Source organism: Spinacia oleracea, chromosome 6, assembly GCF_020520425.1.
Source record: "Spinacia oleracea cultivar Varoflay chromosome 6, BTI_SOV_V1, whole genome shotgun sequence".
In the NCBI taxonomy this organism is placed as follows: Eukaryota; Viridiplantae; Streptophyta; class Magnoliopsida; order Caryophyllales; family Amaranthaceae; genus Spinacia; species Spinacia oleracea.
Window position 1 is genome coordinate 2,910,774 of NC_079492.1, and position 22,417 is coordinate 2,933,190.

The window sequence follows — 22,417 nt, forward strand, 5'->3', positions numbered from 1 at the left end:
GCTGACAATATGCCATCCATTTTCCAATTTTGCTTTTATTGGTCTCTTGATTGAGATTATGCCCTTGACAAATACTCCATTTTTATGCTTTGTTTAATCCTAACTTAGAAAGTGGGAGATAGTAAAATTTGAACTTTCAACTTATGAGGAGCAAACTATCTCGAAATTATTTGTGCACATCGTAGATTTTAAAAAATAAAATAATCAAGCTTCCACTTTTTCAAAGCCAATATAAAATAAATGTTTGGCTTGGTTTGGTACTCCGATATTTGGTTTAAGTTCACGTTTGGTTCATTAACAAACGATTAAATCTCGAGCAGCTTTAACGTACATGGCCGATCTAAAACAACGTACATGGTTGAGCACCGGTAGTTTTGTTCGCATCCAACTTATTAAACAACAACATTTAGGACGTACAATCTATGTTTTATACTTAGCAACTAATATCGGCAAGACTACGACCTCCCCCCGTGAAAGATTATTGTTAGAATATATGCGAATAATATAAATCCTCATTATGAAATTACGTTAAGCATATATTCTTGCAATATTCTTGTAATTTATTTAGGCTATAATTTAGGTAGTTTACCTAGTTTAGCTCAATCACTTCTCTTTATTTTTTTTGGTGTAATCAATCACTTATCTTTATAAATACAAGTTTATGAGGATTATTTGCATATATTCTAACAACTGTACAAGTAAGTAACCCTATATGGTAGGGGTATTTATCCCGGTCCATTTCAGCACTTATCGAATCGAATTTACGTTTAAAATTAAATTATGAAAGATATGATGCAAAAAAAGAATATATTTGCTATATATAAATAAAATTATACAAAGGACTCAATAAGCGGGGATAGCTCAGTTGGGAGAGCGTCAGACTGAAGATCTGAAGGTCGCGTGTTCGATCCACGCTCACCGCAAGGGGCGGGTCAGTACGTGGGTGTTGTTGGGCTTGGTGTGGTTGCGCGCAATGGCATAAGGTGAAGTGGAAGGCCGAGCTAGCGGAGGTAATAGCTGCCACAAAAACTTGGTTTCCAAAGGGTAGAGGACTAGACTAGTTACGGTGAAGGGGCTAACAATTAAAATGCGCTTTATTTACCTGATTTTCAATTATTTTTACTTAACTTATCTTATCTTTTAAATTTAAAACTTATCAAAAACTTATTTCACTTATAAATTTACTTGTTCAACCCTCATTTTTCTTGAATTTATCTTATCTGAATTTACTTTAATCAGGGAGTTTGGTTGAATTCTTCTTAGACTTTTGTTGAAAATTTAGATGCTGTTACGATTTCTTCGGATTTTATTTCTTCTGTTTGTGGTCATGTTAAAAGGGTTGATAATACAATTGCTCATCTACCTAATAGATTAGACTCCCACAACGTGGTGTTAGCATGTAGGGGTGAGCACAATAGGGTACCCTGCCAAAATTTCAGGAACCGAAACCTGTTGCAACATGTTCCTGAAAATGGGAACCAGAACAAGAACCTGTTGCAACAAGTTTTTGAAAATGAGAATCGGAACTTGTTCCAACAGGTTCCGATTCAGGGTACCATGTCATGTTATAAATTTAAATAAATTACTGCTAATTTATTGATAGAAAAAAAAATATGGTATGGGCTTTGATTGTTTTTATAGATTGGGTTTAAAGTGCAGACTTTTATTTATATTTTCCAAAATTAGCTTGGATTGTTTTATATTTTAGGCGTATGAAGCATTTCTTTCTATAAGGCCCGAACCCTTATTTTCCAATAAATTGAGAACCGAAATCTGTTAAAACAGGTTCTCGATTTTGTTACCCAGAACCGAAACATACACAACAGGTTCCGATTCTGGAACCGCCGATTCCTAATAAGTTCATGTTCCGTTTCAGGGTACCTTGACTCTTTTTTTCCACCCCTATCAGCATGTATGGTTATCGGTTAAACTCTTTCTCCCTAGGAATTTCTTATTCTCATTCACTTTCAATTTTAGCTTGATAACATGAAATACAAAATTATGTAATCCAGCCAATAATTGATAACTAAACCCAGACTTCAATAGGCTTCGAAATGGGCCATCAGCCCAAGATATAGTGGATCTTTGGGCCTGTGGCATAAGAAGCATTTATATGTCACATTCCTCAGTTTGCTTACATCTGACACGGATATCCTCCTGACCTTAAAAGTTACTCTATAGGAATAATTAAGAGACTGATAGAGTACAAGGAATTCTATCTCCGCCTATACTTTTAACCTTGGTCACACTCAGACTTTCATGGTTGAAGTTATTGCTCTTCATAAAAGGCTTCAAGAAGCTCGAATACTCAACATTAATCATATTCAGGTAGAGGGCGACAATCTTCTCATCATTAATGCAGTCAAAGGATTATGGGCGACATGTTGGAAAATTCACAATATCATTACTGACATTAGGCACCTTCCCAGCTTTTTTGACACATGGAAAATCAAGCACGTTATTAGAGAAGCAAACTCGGCAGGAGATTAGATTGCAAATATTGGGCATCTAATTAGTGGAAATATGTATATAGATAGACCTACTACTAGTGAAAGTTTATCCTCTATTATTAGTAACGACTACTTAGAAGTGACTCTCGTGCGGAGAAGCTCTTAAGTATATTCTTCTTACCTTTCAAAAAAAAAAAAAAAAGAGACCGATAGAGTATCGAACACAAGAATGTGATACATAAATGCTCGTAAAGCCACAAGCCACAGGTCATGATCCCTAATTCCCTATTATCATCGTGATTCTCACCTATGTTGTCCGAACTCTTCATTTTACCTCTAATACTCCGTGTTGGATCCTTGACATTCAAACATTGATTTGGACCTTTTGACGCATCATTTTGACCAAAATCCATGCAAGTTTTCACAAAATGGCCAATGTCAGACACTTAAAAACATTACCCGTGTTTAGGCCTGGTTATTGGGCGGGTCGGGCCAGGTCTGTGTGGGTCAGATAATAAAAGGGTCGATTTTAGCGGGTCAATAGCGGACCGATAGTGGGCAGGTCCATAAACGGAAAAGGAAAAATGAAAAAAAGAGCCGTAAGCGAATACAAGTGGCTATCCATATAACTTTTTGTTATAACTATTTTAGCTTTCAAATTAATGGAGTATAAGTTTTGCCATATATTGACTATGTCCAATAAAAGCCCTATCCAATAAGAACCCTATCAACATGACCTAAATTCTATACCCATTGGGCTACTCTGTCCAATAATTATAAGAGTTGGGAACCATAGATTTTCGATCACTATTTAGTTGTATATAAGCCAAAATACATTACTAATCCCTTTCTCCTTGGTTTTTCATGCTTCAGAGTATATCAACATTTGCACAGATCGAAAAGAACATGAACCAACCAGTACTGATCCTGACCAGTACTCTACTACGTACTCCCTCCGTCCCGGAATACTCGACCCGATTTGACCGGCACAGAGTTTAAGAGACTTGAATTGACTTATTTAATTTAATAGGTAGTAGTTGATAGTGGAGTATTATTTTAATGTAGTTAGTGGGAAATGTGTAAAGGGGTGGGGTTGGGGGAGAGTAGGGGTTGAATTTTTAATTATTTTTTGTATGGAGTAGGGGGTAGGTGGGTTAATAGAGGTGGAGTGAGAAATAATATAATATTGTTAGAATATTTCTATTTTTAGAAACAGGTCAAGTATTAAGGGACGGCCCGATAAGGAAAACAGGTCAAGTATTCCGGGACGGAGGGAGTATAAGACATCCACAATCCACAAACATCAACATATTCTCGCAATTACCAACAACACACACTTCAAATCCAAGATCATAACACAACGAATCATCTACTCTCCAACAACAACTATTCAACATCACACTACATTTAAACCTTAGCTTATAATTCAAGATCCTCCAAATGGTAACTAATATTGGTTAGCAAATTAAATAAATTTATTTCCTGGGGCCTTGTACAGTCGCCCACAGGGCTGTTAAAAAATGACCCGATCTGAAAGTGACCCGAAAAAGATACACACATTTATCCGTATGAATTAGAGGTGATCAACATTCGGGTCAGGCCGGGCTTTAACACAAAATATCATGCTCAATCCCATAAATTTGGTTCGGGCCGAAAAGGATTTTTCGGGTCGTCGCGGGTTTTGTCTAAAAATGCATATTTTAGGCTACCAACACCACAAGAATTTGTATCTTTAACGACAACCTAATTACGACGGGTCAAAAATCCCGTCGCAAAAGCCTTTTGCGACGGGGCTAACAACCAAACAATGACGGGAATAACCGTCGCAAATGTCTTTTACGACGGGTTTACGACGGATTTACGATGGGATTTTCTATTAACGACGGCCCCCTTTTATGACGGGTTCGCGACAGGAAATTCCGTCGTTAATCAATGATTATTGACCTTTCGCAACGGGATTTCCCCGTTGTTAATAGTACTATTTCTTGTAGTGCAAAAGTCCAAAAATCGTACTTTCGGTCTGGTCGGGCCAACGGGGAGGGGTATAGTTGATTAGGTCTAGTATGAACACAATAATCCGATAGGGCTGTAAAAAATTGGCCCGATCTGATCGAGATCCAACAAAAATCAAAGTAACTCGAAAAAAATTCACACATTATATCCGTATGAACTAGAGGTGATCAAAACTCGGGTCGGGCCTGACTTTAACACAAAAAATAATGTCCAAATCAATAAATTTTGTGCGGGCTTTGCAGGCCGAAAAGGGCATTTCGGGTCGGGATCGGGTTTTGGTCTAAAGTGCATAGTTTAAACCCGTACCTTTTCGGGTCGGATCAACGGGCTGAGTTATCGTTGATCAGGTCTGGTATGAACACAATAATCACGTACAAAGCATAATCCAATTATACCTGAACCGATTATTCTCGATCCGTAACCTACCGATGACCCGATATGACAGTCCTACTTGTTCTTATTCTGTTACTGGGTATATATGCCAAATCTGGATACCTCAAACGGTGAGAAACCTAGAGATGATGGTTATAGACGACATAGGTTACTTCATATTACAGCAAGCATAAAACAGACACATTGGTCTACCCCATGCAAAGAGAAACATTTTCCAAAGCAAAATGCAAACAATATATGCAAGCTGACACTGTGCCATACTACTAATATTATGATTTTGAGGAATAATACTATATAGTATACACATATTATATGCTCATATATAGTCAAATATGTATGTACAAATTACTAATGCAGTCAACTATTTTGCCACCGTTATTACACGAATTCAAGGGAATTTCACACAACAGAAAATATACTATTATAAAAATATTTCATAATAAAAATATTCAGATTTTTCGCCAACTTGGTTATATTGTATTGTAGTATTGTGGACATAAAATTTATTCGTACGTTTTTTTTGTTTTCATTCATCTTCTTGGTAGCTAGCATATATTTGGAAATTACTCTTTTCTTTAATGAATAAATGCATCACTATTCCAATTGCATGTTGGTTCAATGGTGATTAGAGATGAACTTGATAGGAAGGACTCGTGTTCGGTCACCCGCAACAATAATTGAGAGGAGACTGAAACCTATCCACCCAGAACTAGTCCTGAATCCGGATTAGCCCTAAGGGTGAACCGAGTGCTAACATCGAAAAAAGAAAAAAAATGCATCACTTATATTGAGTGACTAATTTTAATTCAGACAGCAGAAACATTAAGCAATTTAATATGATACTTACACAATTATACTCAGATCAAAATTTAAAGAGGGTCGTAGCTAAAAATAAATTTCAAACCCTCAACCCCTAACAAATTAAGATATGCCACTGCTTTCATTGATCGACGCACTTACCAATACAAACTTTTTACCCCTAAATTTTCCAATTGTCTATTATTAGAAGTTATAAAAAGTTGATATTATGAAAAATACATCGTAACTAAACCAACAACATACTATAAAATAACATATACTTTATTTTTTATATATTAGTAGAAAAAAGTCAAGTCAAAATTAGCACATAAATAATGTAAAAGTCCGAGTAGTGAATTTATTCAGAAACGGAGCAACCTACACAAGTACACACAAGCGAATGTCACCATTTTCAGACTTGAAAACAATAATCTAAATCTAAATGGACGACCTTACTTGAACACGATCTGGTTTATGGGATCATACTTATGTATTCTTGAGCTGTAACAAAAAAAAAATCTGATACATAGAAATAGAATAAACACTAGAAAATAAGAGTTGTTTGTGTAGTAATTAAAAATATAAAAATTAATAATGATGATCTATCTTAGGTAACTAATTAATTATTTTTTCTTGAGTGACGTAGAGATGATGAAAGATCCGAAACTGGTCGGTGCAACCTTTTATTCCCATTTTAAGAGATTCTTGGGACCTGCAAATATTACCCAAACAAAATTATGAAATTAAACTTAAAATTATATTACGAATAATTTATGAAATTAAAATCAAAAATAAAATCAAATTAAAATGATGAATAATTAATCAGCTGTCATTTGGTAGAATCTAAGTCAGCTCATCGTGGCAATGCTTAAATCTTTGTACTCTCCTAGTTTAAAAATATATGATCGAGTACTAACTAAATTGCATTGTTAAATCATACTAGTACAATGTCAAAGAATTCAAATATTCTTATGTTCCGATCCTTGACCGTGAGTACGTATAACATTGACCGTTGTTATTCGTTACATGCGCGTTTTTTGTGACAATGTACTTTCTATCTGTAGATTTGATGGGAGAATATACTTCTTGAATTAAAATTAAAAAATACCTCATGCTAATGTTTAATAAGGTTTATGAATAAGACCAGATCAGACGAAAAGAAAACAAATTGGGTTGAACTCTAAATTCTAAACGCTTTTCCAATGAATTTTAATGATCTTGCTTTTATATAAAGAGGTTTAGGCAACTTCACTATCTAAAAGTAATTAACTAGATATTCCATCTAAAACTAAACTAAAAAAAGTGGCATTTTCCACTCCTTTTTCTTGTTATTGTTAATCATACATTGATTTAATTGCAATGGATTAAAAAACCTTCAAACTAAGCAAGAAGTGTCTTTATAACACATGCAACTATATATTGGTTTTCTATAGGTATACTCATTGGGTCTGAATGAGCTACAAGGGCATTACAGTGACGGGGAAAGAATTATCGGTCATTTTTATATACAAGTATCAATCATTGTCCTTAATCACTTCTTATATACCAAAATTTTGCTAGTTAAATAGACCACTTTTGTTTATTTATATCAATGCTAATTAACAAACTTTGACTATATATCTTTGACATATGTATTAGTTAAGATTATGAAACTTCTCATCATCATTGAGTACCATTATAAAATTATTGGTCAATAAATAACTAATTAGTCACCTACAATATATTAATTAGTTTGAAATGGAGAGTGTGTATGATTTTAATTTAATAAAACTTATGATAGATAATTGACAAACTCAATGTAAATTAATTTTCTAATTAAGAATTATTCCATTCAGCTTACATGTCATATGAATACACAAACTATTATTGCAGCAATTTGCAACCTTTATCACTTTCGTTTAATTATTTATTGATATGATTGATAGAGAAACTTCCTCAAAACAAAAAAAACAAAAACAAAGATTAAGCACATACTAGGAAGTAACTCTCTCCATGTTGTAAGCTTTGAAGAGAAATCCCAAACTCATTGAATGGCACAGGAACACCAGAAGAGTGCACCAATATTACTTCTTCCCCAAACATTGCTTTCATGTCAAACGCGCCGCCCGGGACTTGCGTTGCTACACCATTTAGAAACACCGTTATAATCCCTGCAATTCCAAACCATCCAATTAACTACATTAGCTAACAATATACTACGTAAGAAGATAGAACTAGCTAAGGTAATTACAATACAAAAATATAAAAAAATTGTTTGCCCTAATTCACTTTTCTTTGAAAGAATCAAAAATAAAATTGCATAATAAATGAACAATATGAATTTAGGGCAAACAAAATAGAAGAAAATCAAATATCGACACAGGTTAGTCATCTCAACTAAGCAGGTCTACGCTTAATCCACTCCCAAACATTTTACAGCCGATAGAGTTGGTTCAACTATGTGACCTTCAAGTCAGATTCTCCATCAACTCTATCAACTTGTGTTAGTTGATTCTACTTTATACTTAAGTACGTAGTTAGGTTGAATTAATATAGAATTTTTTAGGGATAAAAAATTATAATAATTCGCACTCCCTCCGTCCCTGAAAGATTTCCACAAGGCTAGCCGGTCTTTCACCTAGGGGCGGAGGGAGTAGCGAATGAGTGAATGAAGTTAAGTTCACAGCCGATGGAATTCAAACTCTGTGACCTTCGAGTCAAAAGGTGAGTTTTCCATATATATATTCTACCAACTTATGTTGGTTGATTCTAGCTACTTTATACTTAACTAGGTTGAATTATTATAGTATTCTCATATTGAAAAACTATAATAATTCGTACTCCCTCCGTCCCTGAAAGTTTTCCCCAGACAGTGTTTTAACCAGGGACGGAGGGAGTAGTGAATGAAGGAATGAAGTTAAGTTAAGTTAAGTTTACCCGATTGAAAGTCGATGTTGGAAGAATTCGAAGAGCGATGATCCATTTGATGATTAGTAGAATTAACTAAATCCATTTGACCAGAATAATTACCAAAAACATCATCAACAACACCACCACCATAATCACAAAAAGTGGTAGAAGAAGAAGTAGAATTACATGGTGCAAAGCATGTAACACCACTAGAAGAAGAAGTTGGTATTGTGCATGTACTAGTAGTACGATGATGCCCTAAATCAAAATAACCCGGGTGAGGCGGTGGTTGTTGTGGTGGTGTCTGAGTTGGGGTGGCGACGGAGGCGGCAAGAGAGGCTTGAAGCTGGCGTTGGCGGCGGCGAGAGCGAGAGCGGCGGTTTTGGAACCAATAAAACACATTAGCATCACCAACAGCACCAAATTTCTCAAGGAGTTTTCGAATTCGGACGGTTTCTTCCTTGGGTGGGTTAACCATACCACTATTGAAAATGGATTCTAAGATGAGGATTTGCTCCGGTTTGGGTGTCCACCGTGACCGAACCGGCTCGCCGCCGCTGGTGGTGGTGCTGGTGCTGGTTCTATCTCCTCCTCCTTTACTAGAAGAAGAAGTAGATGCAGTAGTTGTTGTTGTACTAATGTTGTTGCTAGTAGTTTTAGTAGCTTGATGATGATCTTCCATGAGTAAAGCTTAATTAATTGTATGAGAATATAATTTGGGGAGATTTAGAGAATTTTGGGGGAACAAGTATGAACTATGGAATGAGAATGCACATGATAGTGCACACTACCCTAGCTTCACTTAATAATAACTACTGTTTTAAAAAGGGAATAATGGTGCATGTCCTTGTAATTTTTTTTTTTAATTTATTCACCTTCCACATTGCTATGTATGTTCCCTTTACTTCACATTAAATATTGACACGTGTACATAAGATCTATTTGTTCGCTGCTTAAACTAAACGGTGAACAAGAGTACACAATGAGCATAGAAAAAAAAATATATTTGTGTAAAAGAATATGGTATTACGATAAAATCATAAAAGAATCCGTAACACAATGCCAAAAAAAAAAAAAAAAAATCTCTCATTCTTTTACAAATTTTCACATAGTTCGTGAATTGACAATTGTGTTTTTCTTTTCATCTTCAAATAAAAAAACTTCTTCTAATGAGTTATATTTAAAATAATTAATGTAGTCATTCTTTAACTTACTCGGTAATGTTACAAAACCGACAACACATATTCTTATTTAAAGATGGTGTACATATAATAAATATTGTGTATTCGAGTATAAGTGAAGTGAAAATGTATAAAGTACGTTATTCCAGTATAATATAAAAGGTTATCTATATTTTTAGTGAAAATTTTAAGCTTTAGTAATAATTATCTCTTCAAAATAACTAATACGGAGTAATGTATAAAAGTAACTATGTAACCCTTTAAAATGTTTATCCATAAAATAACAAATTACATCATAAAAAATTAAAAATTACTTCCTCCGTCCCGGAATACTCGACCCGGTTTGGCCGGCACAGAGTTTAAGGGACTTGAATTGACTTATTTAATTTAATAGGTAGTAGTTGATAGTGGGGTATTATTTTAATGTAGTTAGTGGGAGGTGGGTTAAGAGGTGGGGTTGGGGGAGAGTAGGAGGTTGAATTTTTAATTATTTTTTGTATGGAGTAGGGGGTAGGTGGGTTAATAGGGGTGGAGTGAGAAATAATATAATATTGTTAGAATATTTCCATTTTTAGAAACAGGTCAAGTATTAAGAGACGGCCCGATATATAAGGAAAACAGGTCAAGTATTCCGGGACGGAGGGAGTAATCAAACTACGTTAAAAGTTATAAAAAAGGATCAAGTTAAGATCTTTTGAACATACAAATAGTCGCTTTTAAAAGAACATGCATACCATAGTGATTTTAAAGTAAAGAACTTGTAAGTTTGATCCAAAAAGTCACACAGAAATATCTTTTAAAAAAGAAGGGTGTGCGTTTAATTTTTTTTAATCTAAAAATATAAATCTATACTTTATTTATATACTACATATTGCCTTTCAATATTTCTCTAAGAAAAAAACATGTGGCTATCGATAACTAAGGATAGGGTGTATCAACACGTTATCTGGATGATCAGCCACACCATCAACTTGATTGTGTGACGCGCGCGCGCAATTCCCTCGCACGCAACTATTACGAAAAAAATTATTAATTGGTGTTACTTGTCTTTCTATGTTGGAGTTACTTATACATTGTATTTGATGTTACTTTTCTTGTTTTATTGCATTTCCTTGAATTTCATGTTAGAGACTCCCTGTATAAAAAGTACAAAGTTTATAAACTACAAAATTACAAGGTTTATAAACTATTAAAATACTAACCCTGAAACTATAAAACTATAGAAGTACCTTGACTAAAATTATAAAAGTACTTACTCTTAATCTATAAACTATAGAAATACCATGACTAAAACTATAAAACTACATCACCTAAAACTATAAAACTACATCACTAAAACTATAAAAGTACCTTCCATGAAACTATAGAACTATAGAAGTACCTTGACTAAAACTATAAAAGTACTTCCCCTAAATCTATAAAACTATAGAAGTACCTTGACTAACACTATAAAACTACCTCCCAAAAACTATAAAAATATCTTCCATGAAACTATAAAATTATAGAAGTATTTAAAGTAAACTATTAAAATATTTGGCCTAAAAAACTATAAAATTGCTGGTTTATAAGTGTGAACATGTCACACCCATCAAGTTAATGGTGTGACTGGTGACATATAAAACTTTAGGTAGGAGCAAAGTGATACTTGGTACAGTACATACAAAAATATAATAGCGGGAACCTATAACTATTTATGGTAAGTGGCAAATATAAAGAGACAACCAAAAAGGACAATGTGCGAAACTTTAGGGACTGATCAAGTATCTTTTTATTAATAAATTGATTTTAGACATCCCTAACCTTGTTAACACGAAGAAGTCACTACAGCTAATAGATTTTCCTGTCAAAAGAATTTACAATGAAGATTCAAATGAAGTAAGAGTTAAAGAAAACCATTCATTTAAATCTATCTAAAACATCCATATACTAAAACTCAGAGCTCAGTTCTCTGACCAAAAACACATCCATTCCAACACTAATCTAAAAACCTGCATAGCAACTTCAACAAAGTAATTCCAGAGCAGAAGAAAGGAACAGACATCGGCGTATTACCCTGTACAAAAACGGTCATTGCACACATTTGCGCTACTTAAAAATTACTGGTAATGGTCAAAAGCAAACCAAAATGATCACTAGGAAAAACAGGAAGTATCAATTCTTGAATCTTGTTCTTCAGTTTCTTCTGCTTGCTGAATGTTACACCAGGTATTGCATCAGTTCCAATCATATCTATACTGGTAATCTTGAAATCAGTCAGACTGCAAATAAACCTGTCAAGCCGTTTCTGCAACAACCGGTTTCCAGTCAACATTTTGTTTGACTTAGTATCGTAAGTCCATCCTATCTCGGCAGGTCTAAGTCTCTCCCAAGCATCGAACCATCCTTCAACGTACGGGAAATGGCCATCGAGTTTATCATCCCAGTTCATATCACCACAGAATATGACATTTGGGTATCTTTTCAGAATATTTATGGCCTCTTTTGCCTGGTTGACTCTTTCTTTGCTGTTCATTTGATCCCATGTTGGGGGTCCCGGTGTAGGACTCTCGAGATGGCTAGTAGCAATCACGAGCGTCTTGTTCTGATTCACTTGGATTTCACCTACACTCAGTTCTCTGCCCATTGCTGAGTAGCTGAATTTCTCACATCTGAATGATTTTACTGGAAGTTTGGTTAACTGCAGAGAGAATTACTGGATTGTAGATTATAAAATGAAGAGAAAATCATCGGATTATTTATTTTGTAAAGAAATCATTGGCTAGTAGCCGTAACTCTGACCAACCATGTTCATCGGGCAAAAGTGTACAACAAGCAGTCAAGCAGAGACAATGAATTAACAGGTCAAGTGGCAAATTGGCAATAGATAAGCCAGAAAGTTGTAACAGACTACAGAGTAGCAATAAGCAACTAAACGATACAAGATCCAGAAAATGCAGAGAAAATCATCGGATTATTTAGTTTATAACGAAATCATTGGTTAGTAGTCGTAACTCTGACCAACCATGTTCATTGGGCAAAAGTGTACAACATGCAAAGACCATGAATTAACGGTCAAGTGGCAATAGATAAGCCAGGAAGTTGTAACAAACTACAGAGTAGCAATAAGTAACTAAACAAGGCTAAGCATGATTTGAGCTTGGCTTTATCTGGTGATGGTTGGAGAGTAGGGCCTAAGTATAGCATCGGTAGCATATATTCTGATTTTGGTTGGGCAAGGTCGTAAAGTGCACCGGAGTAAAATGGTATGGTGTAGGCTTTCTATGCCTAAAGAATAGGTACATCCTATGGTTAGCTATACAGACAACGCCACGATTGCAACGCCTTCAGATAAGCAATACTGATTTGTGTACCATTTGCAACAAAGAGGTGGAATCTCACAGCCACTTGTTCTTTAACTGTGATTATAGCAAACAGGTTATACAACATACCAAGGAATGGTTGAGATTAGAGCTGAGACCACTGATTTCTTCGCTCTCCTTCGTTGGATAAGTAAGAGATCAAAAAAATCTCGGTTTTGGAAGCAAGTTTGTAGTGCAACAATTGTTGCTGCTGTTTATATGATTGGAATGTCAGGAACAAGGCTGTGTGGGAACATAAGGTGACTAGTGTTGGTGCTGTTACTAAAGACAAGACAGTTAGAATTAGGAGTATGGTCAGCAAGAAAATGTCCGAGTCTGACCAGGCATGGTTTGTATTGTTGGTCATGTGTTAGTTTTGTGTGAAGAGGGTCTTATTGTTGTATTTTGAGACTTGGGGATGGAAGAGTCCCTCCTAGAAGGTTGTTCCCCACAAGTACTCTGTTTTGTGCTTAATGCTAATAAAAATTCATCTTACTTACCAAAGAAAAAAATAAGCTACTAAACGATACAAGATCCAGAAAAGCTTACGAATCAGATGGTTACAATGTCACAACACATGGAAACCGCATAAATTCTACCAGTCAAGACTCAAATCAGTCAATCAGGTCGGTTTTGGGTCGGGCATATTCAGGCACAGTATAAGTCATTTTTCTAATCGTTTAGGGTCAAACCATTAATCAGCGACATTTAACAAGGAATTATAGGTTTCGGGTAGAATTTTGTGCTCTAGACCTTAAATTCTGGGAGGGAGGGGGTCATTAGCAGGTTTTGGACTTTTGGGTCACGAGTATTGAAACAAACAATGCTGAATAAAGGAGCATCAAATAAAAGTTAATGTAAGGTCAATCCAAAGCAGCATGCCAGCATATGGTAAGATAAAAATGGAACTTGTGAAGAAAAAAAGATGGCAAACCATTTCCGAGTTCTATTCTGCTAGCATAACCGTAAACTTGTAACGTAAAACCATTTCTGTTGGAAAGGTGAAAAATAAATCACCTGCATGCAAAAGTACGCCCCAGAGGCTGCCATTTCGTACGAGACAGAACAGCAATATTTCTTCCACCACGTAGATCTCCGGAAAATGTCATAGATACCAGGAGTAACCTCCTAAAAATCCAAAGAGAAACAAATTACAGATGCAAGAAATGAACAACACAGCCTTGTTATGAAATAGTGAAGTGCACAAAATGAAACCTGAAAACAAATAATATCTGGAGAGTGCAGCTTAATTAGGTCACCAATTGCTTGCATCCTCTTATGCACCTCTAAGTCTTCTCTGAACCAGACATTGTAAGAAAGGATCTTTATCACACCTGAAACTTCTTCAAGTTGAGCATCTTCAGTGAATTCCTCGGAAAACGACTCACTATCTATTTTGGCCTTTCCAACCTTCTCTTGGTCTAAGCTATATACAGAATCTGAAACAAAAATCAATATCATATATCAATTTTATACCGAATCCACGCCACAGTTACAGTTGGTATCAAAATGAAGTATATTCGCTAGGATTTGCATGGTTGCATTGTATGAACTGAGGGGAGCATAGGAAAAGCAAGTAAGTGGCCGGTAAGAATTACCCTTGCACCAATGTAAGACAACACACTTTTTAACACCATGACTTCCATCGAAATATTTGTGACTATTGAAATATTCAAATTTCAGATGTAGATAAGAGAAACTGACCGCGATGATTAGAAGTGAAAAGAAGCAATTTTCATGAGTTTTAAGCAACCTACAAAGTTCATACTAACCTACAAATGAAACAGCCTTCCTGAAAGATTTAACCTCGCCAAAGCCATCTATTTTGATGGGTTTCTAAATAAAATCACCTAAGTCACAGAGTTTCCTCTTAAATCACGGAGTTTCCTCTTAAATGTGACACTGTCCTCAACATTATCAGCAATCTTTGCTGATGCTAAACCTTTCAATACTACATCATTTTTCTCTCTCTTCGTAGTAAAACAGCTAACAGCGTCAGCATTCTCACCCAGTATGGTCACAGAACCTAAGTTTAGATAATATAAGGGTAATACTCACATAGTGTACATAACTACATAAGTCATACATTTACCTTGTTTAGTATTGAACTATTGATTACAAAAGGTTCAGTACTTTTACAACGCAGGGGCCTAAAATTTTGTTGTTCAGTCCTTTGTAAATGAAAATTAGTGAGTGAGATGACAGGCTTGGTGGTAATTTGATTAAGAAGAAATGTTTAGTTGACAAAAAATACAGGAAAATCTAATGTGTGGCATGGAAATTTCTTGCCTAATACTGCAGGAAAGAGGAAACATCCAGAAGGAACTACAACTTAAACTTCTACTTCCATCCGAACATCATTACTGCATGAGAACTGAATCAGTGTGCAAATAAGACTTAATTACCTAAAATACATCACAACACAGGCGAGAACTTTCTTTCATGTTCATATGATATTGATTTATCTTTTTTGATTTGGTTTTGGAGACCAAGAGTGGTTTTAATAAAGATGACTTTCCAGCAACTAGCAATTACTTTAGGGTAAGAGGTGTTCAGCAAAGAACAAACTTCCGCCCAGGCAGTCATATCAAAGCAGTTACGTGCAGTATATCTATAAGAATGAAGGTTGCCATACGTGACTGTGTATCGTGCGGGGTTAAAGCTGGACGTTTGCCTAATGCATATGAGTGAAGCCATAAGAGTGACAGTGTACATCATTACATCAAGATGAGATAAGAAACCACGGTCTGTGATCTAACAGTACATGTTAAAGGCCAGTGTGAAATCCAGTGAGTGCATAATTGCAGAAACTTTTTTCTCCTTGTCTATTCAGAAAATAGATTAAACAAATTGTTCAATATACATGTAAATTGAACTCATTTACTAAATTTAAGTAGCACACTTTGCTTGGGTGAAGTAAAATATTTCTTTCAACAAGTAAAACATCAAATACAAGAATAATGCAACTTCAAAATCAACCCATAGTCATTTGCTTGAAACTATGATGTTTGAGAGCCATACAAGACCTTCTGTTGCTAAAATTCATGGCATACAAAGTAAGTAGTCTAAAGTTGCACGATCATGCTAATTGTAGTTTAAAGGTGTTTTATCAAGTCCATAAAGACATTATTGGAACAAAAAGAGGAAAAAAAACGTTTTAGCACATTGAGGTCTCTCTTCCTTTTGAGACTGAGATTCTTTACGCTACTAGATCTTGCCGAGGGAAACAGAGTAGACAGAAGCTACATGGCATGTGTTTTGTTGAGGCTGTCTATGCATTTGAATGCAACAAAATAATAAAAAAAATTAATGGAGACTGTGAAGGAACTGAGTCGTGGTAAATAGCATTATGTTTAAAGTAGCTTGTAGGTGTTATGATAAATTGAGAGACTTTTTGTAGGAGAGGTGTAGAGAGGCAGTTGTGTTTATTGTATACTTGCTTATGATTGTTTGTCTTCAACCCTTCCTAGAATGTGGGGTATTAACTTGAAGCTTTTTTGTGTTTTGGTGTTTTTAAGGTACAGTTCGTTTCTCATCCCTAGGTAATAAATCTCAAGTCTAATTGCCAAAAAAAAAAAAAGTCTTTCTTTCTCTCCACTACTTCAATTGATAGACAATAAACACAACAACCAGCTTTATACCAATCCAGGACCAGTATTAGACCTTCAAAGACATATGAATGAATCACATACATCAGTCAGACAGAGTACTATAACATATCAATTACTAGTTTACTACCTAAGCTACTCAAACTCTCCATTTAAGATAGATTATTATTGACACTCCACAATGGGTATGGAAATATGGACACTTCAACACCCATTTTGACCTAAATCAGGGAATATATTCATCAAATAGCCGAGTTATATCAAAAGTTCTCGAGTACGAGCAATATAGATAAATGCACTTAAGCAACTAGTTATACTATGATTACAACATTATTTTGCAGGCTAAGATTGTGCCTTTCTGTTGAAAATTTGGCCAGAAAACAGAGTTAAGGGAAACATAAAGAAGTCAAAGGAATCCATTTTACAAGTAGTCAAAGGAATCCATTTTACAAGTTTAGTGTAAGTTTAATAGTCAATACTGCAAACTTCAGAGAATTCATATACTTGAAAACTAACATTGCAGGATTGCAGCCGAATCAACCCCTCAATTCCCTTAGACACTATAGTTACTCTAAACACATGTTAGGAGACAATTTGGCAAGAAATCTCGTTTAAAAACTAAGAATTCGCCTCGAAATTAATTCAAATGGTAATACAACTTAATACACATCTTATAACAAGATTAATTACAACATTGGATACGTACATCACATAAATAAATAAAACAGAGATCAATCACATGAAAAAACCATCAAGAAACTACCCAAACATCAAAATCAACCAAAAAGATTTGTACTTTGGCAAATAAATCAAAGAAAAACATATATTCATTCATCTTGTGATTGATTAAACAATAAAAAGTTAATACCTTTGGGAACAATTTAGAAAACAAAACAATAGGAAAAGTCTGGGAAAGGGAAAACCCACAGAAAATGATTGGGATGAGGGGTCTTGGGAAGGAATTCCATTCCAACAACCCTCAAAAAGGGGAATTGGATTCCTCCATAGTCCTTCCCAAACACACCATCCCTACCACTTCCTGTAGACTCATCTCCTTTCCCACCACTTCTCTTTTCTAATCTTCAATCTCTGTAACTATAATGGTGAAAGGAAAAGAAAAAGAAAGATCATCTGGATTTTAGAGAGAGAAAATCAAATATTGAAAGGTTGGATTTATAGAAAAACATGGGGGAGTTAGGGTTTTTACTTTTTAATATTGTACCCACATGAACCGCGTGGAATTGTCTAACTGTTTTCCCCCCTTTTTCTTTGACATTGTTGGCGGTACCAAAGTTTAGGGTTAAAGAATTAGGTTAAATGCTAATACGAAAATAATTTTGCTACCTAAAAGTGATAAACTTGTTCACCTTGTTACCTTACATTAAACCAAAAATACACACAACATTGAGCAATGAGTTATGACTTATGAGTCAATGACAATTTCACGTAGTGACATACTAGTTGCGTTTTATTCACCTAATTTTATCAAACGAGAGCTACGAGCAAATAGAACGCCTTTTAGAAGTATTAGTACCGTCACATGAATTGTAAAAGCAAGAATTTGGTGGACTAATAAATCTGCGGTCCCTAGTGAAATGGGTAACAAAGCTACTTTTCCACCCACTGCTACTAAATCACTACCTCCCCAAGTCAAACTGGTGCTTTTGAAAAACATATCTTGAGGACGCCCTGAAGCACTCATGGTATCATTATGAATATATAAATGTTTTCTAAACTTATCTTATTTGAATTTAACTGAACTTATTAAAATTTATCAAAATTTATTTTAGTTATAAACTGTACTTGATCAACCCTTATTTTAGTTATAAACTGTACTTGATCACCCCTTGTTTTATGTGAACTTATATGAATTTGACTTAACTTATCTGAACTTATTTTTCCTAGGAAATAAGGTGAACAGAACATGAACTGAATAACACTCCACACACCATCTACTCATCTAGCACAAAGATCTTAATCGATAGGTCACACGTTCAAATTCCCTTCCTAATTTTTTTAATTTGTTATTGCTTATGGCTCATTGCACACCAAAAATAACATCCTAATCATAAAATAATTAAAATTAAAATTAAAATTAAAATTAAAATAAGAACGTAACACAAAACTTGGTATTAAGTTACTAACCAGAGAGTAAGTCCTCTATCTTGCGCTTGTTAAAACCAGAATTTTGCAGCCTACTCAATTGAACACCTTGATTAACAAATTGATCAGTGCCCATTTGAGTTTCAACCTTTTCTTTCACACCCAAATCATCCAATTCATGAACCCGACCCGTATTACAGCGGCGCAATGGGAAGAAAACCGAACCCACAGAAGAAGGCCCGGAAAGATCATCATCCGGGTCATTCGAATCCAAGTCTTGAAAATTCGATAGTGAAGCACGAGTGTCGCAAATTTCGCAATTGGAAAGACTATACGAATTGAGAAATGTGCAGGCTTTGCAGGCCCATTTTGGTTGCGAGGAAGGAGACGATGACGTGGAGGAGAGAGAAAATGGGGTTTGGCATACTTGGCAGGTTGATTTTTGAGAACCCGGGTTGAGGAAAGTGCATTTAGAGCAAGACCAAGAAGAAGACATTGTTGTTGTTGTTGAAAATGAGGAGAGAGATTGGAATTGGAAATGAGGGATTTGAAGAATTTTGTTAGGGTTTTTGGTGGGTTTAAGTTGAAGAAGACGAGGGAAGGAAGAAGGGAGTTTGGGTTGAAGGAGAGAGAACATTTGAATTTTGAAAAGTTTTTTTAATTGGAAATCACATTTTTTTTATTGAAAGAAGGAAATGCGACATGGGTGATAATATTGGAAATTTTGTTACAAGAAAGAGGGAAGTTGTCCTTGTATAGTTTTGTATTTTATCACTACTGCTAGGGGTTTTTATCGGTCTAAACTCGGACTGGACCGGATCGATTTGGATCGGATTGAAGACTAAAATTTTGATAATTCAAGACTCGAAAATCGTATCGATTATGCTTGGACAGGACGCGGGCCGGATCGGAAAAATCGGTCCACAATCTGGACGAGACCGGTTGTAGACCTATTACTATATGTTTTTTATTTTTTCTAACAATTATGGTAAAAAAGAAAAATATATACAAAAAATCATTGTTTAAGTCTTTTTTTGGAAGCTAAAATAAAATATATCACAATATAGTAATATGTTCAACATATTAAAGGAGAGAACTAAATTTTTAAATAGTTTATAATATATCTTATTAAAGAAAAATCGACCAGGTCTGGTTCAAAATCGGGTTTTGGACCGGACAGGACCGAAGACCGAAAATTGATATTTCTCGACCCGGAGACCAGATCGATTGCCTTCGATCCAGTCCTGTCTGGACTGGGTCGGTCCAGTCCGGTCCATTTTTTCGGTCCGAACCAATTTTTACACACCCCTAATTGTATGGAGTATTATATGTTATGTTCATTTCACCTTATTTTAACTTAGGGTAACTTAAATTAAATTGGGCATGATAATGCAATTTTTGAACTTATGGAGTTTGGACCCCGAAAGAGTTGTCATTTGACTCCTAAGTGAAATATTTCAATCTCCCTCTTATGCTTCTTCCCCAACAATCACATACTATTCACGAAAGAAAATTGTTGAAGGAGATTAATGTTAAAATATTAATCTAAAAAAATATAGATAATATGCTTATAAAAATCTAGTTTGAAATGTATATTTAGAAAATTCTAAAACTTGCTGTGAATTGTGAAGAAAAACCTAGTAGAAAATGATCTAGAAAAATCTACTACGCAAGTAGCTAGAATTATCTAGTAGAAAAATAAATAAAAAATTGTAAGAGTATGTGTTTTTTTGGTGTTAGCATCCGGTTCACCCTTAGGGCTAATCCGGATTCGGGGCGAGTTCTGGGTGGTTAGGTTTCATTCCCCTCCCAATTGTTGTTGCGGGGGATCGAACACGGGTTCTCCCTACCAAGTTCAGCCTCAATCACCACTGAACCAACAAACAATTGGTAAATTGTAAGAGTATGTAACCGACATACTCAAGTATAAATAGTGACATACAAAGTAATCAGGTGGTATATAAGATATAGTCACTTGATAAAACTCAATAGTTTAGATATATTCTTTTGCTCCACTTTGCTATCATCGTCAACATTACTCTCAAGCCAAAACTCCTAAAGCCTTCACTACTTTAGCCAAAACACACATTCAACCCCAATACAAAACAAATTGGCTAACAACCCAACATTTCCAGTTCTAGATTTTTGGGAGAAAACTTTGAAAATTAAAATTAAAATTGAGACATTATTAAAATTTGAGCATTAGAGGTTCCTAAACTTAGGTCATGTTACTTCTAAATGACAGGAAAGGCAATCCCCAACTAATGATATTAAATAATATACAAGTTACCTCAGATAAATGCACTACCTTAAACATGAAAAGATAAATAAATAAACGGATATTTCATGAAATACCCCCGAGGTTTAAGTTAATTCACCAGGTACCCTCGTTGTTTCAGTAATCTACCAGGTACCCCTCAGGTTTCATTTTCTCGCATGACTTAACCCTGCCGTTAAGTGGCCGTTAGAAAAAAAAATTTCACCAGGTACCCTCGTAATTTATTTCACCAGGTACCCCTGAGGTTTTTTAGATTTTCACCAGGTGCCCTTGTGCTTTATGGTAATTTCACCAGATACCCCTGCTCACCAACGGCTAGTTTTTTTTAAAAAAACTAGCCGTTGGTAAGCCTTCTCTATTTAAAGGGGGAGCCGCTGCAACTCTTCACTACAAGTTTCTGTTCTTCCCCTTAACCAACTCATATTTTCCCTAATTCCCAACTCACCTTCAAATGAGCTTATATTCTCAATCCCAATCTTCTTCTACAACGTATGAATCCTCATACGTTGTAGTTCCAAACAAAACATGCAACATATGTGGGAAAAAATTTGCAATAAGAAGTTCTGAAACAATGAAAAATCCTCAAAGACTATATTACAAGTGTGACTTATGTGACAACTTCAAGTGGTGCAAGGGAAGCATTAAGCAACCACTGCCAATCAGAAACAACAGAGGTAGCACAAAGGAAGGAGAAATTGAAGAAAACAGAAGCTTGGATGAAGAAATTCACCAAATGAAGAAAAAACTCAAGCAGCAAAAGAAATTAATGCATGGAACTATCAATATTGGCATTGTAATGTTTTTTATTCTAGTATTTGTAATGAGAAAGTGAATGATGACATTTCATCAATAATATGATATTTCATTTCCGAATTAAGTAGCTTTACAAAAGTGTGCCCCCGACACGCAAAAACTTTAAGTGTAGCTCTACAAAAACTTGCTCCCATTGGCAAAAGATATACATGATAAGTTTAGCAAAAAGTTATGCATAAATCACAAAATCAAGTACGCTTCCTTTTTCCCTTACTTGATGCATTACGTTGTTGCTGTGAACTGGAAGCACCTTGATCTCCCCCTTGCTGTGAACCAGCTGCACCAGAACCAGCTGCACCAGCAGAACCAGAAGCACCAGCAGCAGCAGCAGCATCCTTCTTTTGCTTTGCTGTGGCCCCACCTCTGCATGTCCTTGCATTGTGTCCCACCTCCTTGCACTTACCACACCTCACAGTGCTATTTCTCTTTCCCCTTTTTGGATCATGTTTACCTATTTTTCTCAGTTTAGGGGGTCTACCTGATGCTCTCTTCATGGGTGGTGGGAGGATAATAGGAAGGTCAAAAGAAGGCCATTGGGTTGGGTCAGGCATGG

The 22,417-nt window shown here is 35.4% G+C and overlaps 2 protein-coding genes and 1 non-coding gene across 3 annotated transcripts; 1 reads left to right on the forward strand and 2 right to left on the reverse strand.

The window, feature by feature from the left end:
- The first annotated feature begins 850 nt into the window (after nucleotides 1–850).
- TRNAF-GAA (transfer RNA phenylalanine (anticodon GAA)) lies at nucleotides 851–923 on the forward strand. Its single transcript has one exon. It is a non-coding gene; the product is annotated as a tRNA-Phe (tRNA).
- Nucleotides 924–6,165: 5,242 nt separating this feature from the next.
- LOC110792532 (WUSCHEL-related homeobox 11-like) lies at nucleotides 6,166–9,327 on the reverse strand. The gene is made up of 3 exons (XM_021997353.2): nucleotides 8,571–9,327; nucleotides 7,629–7,804; nucleotides 6,166–6,366 (listed from the first exon to the last, which is right to left on the reverse strand). Exons 1-3 carry the CDS (start codon nucleotides 9,223–9,225, stop codon nucleotides 6,349–6,351), a joined length of 849 nt encoding a protein of 282 aa, XP_021853045.1. The 5' UTR covers nucleotides 9,226–9,327; the 3' UTR covers nucleotides 6,166–6,348.
- A 2,215-nt stretch (nucleotides 9,328–11,542) lies between these two features.
- On the reverse strand, nucleotides 11,543–19,482 carry LOC110792541 (uncharacterized). Its single transcript, XM_021997361.2, has 4 exons — nucleotides 18,816–19,482; nucleotides 14,278–14,501; nucleotides 14,080–14,190; nucleotides 11,543–12,401 (listed from the first exon to the last, which is right to left on the reverse strand). The coding sequence occupies exons 1-4, from the start codon at nucleotides 19,408–19,410 to the stop codon at nucleotides 11,814–11,816; spliced, it is 1,518 nt and encodes a 505-aa protein (XP_021853053.1). The 5' UTR covers nucleotides 19,411–19,482; the 3' UTR covers nucleotides 11,543–11,813.
- Nucleotides 19,483–22,417: the final 2,935 nt, after the last annotated feature.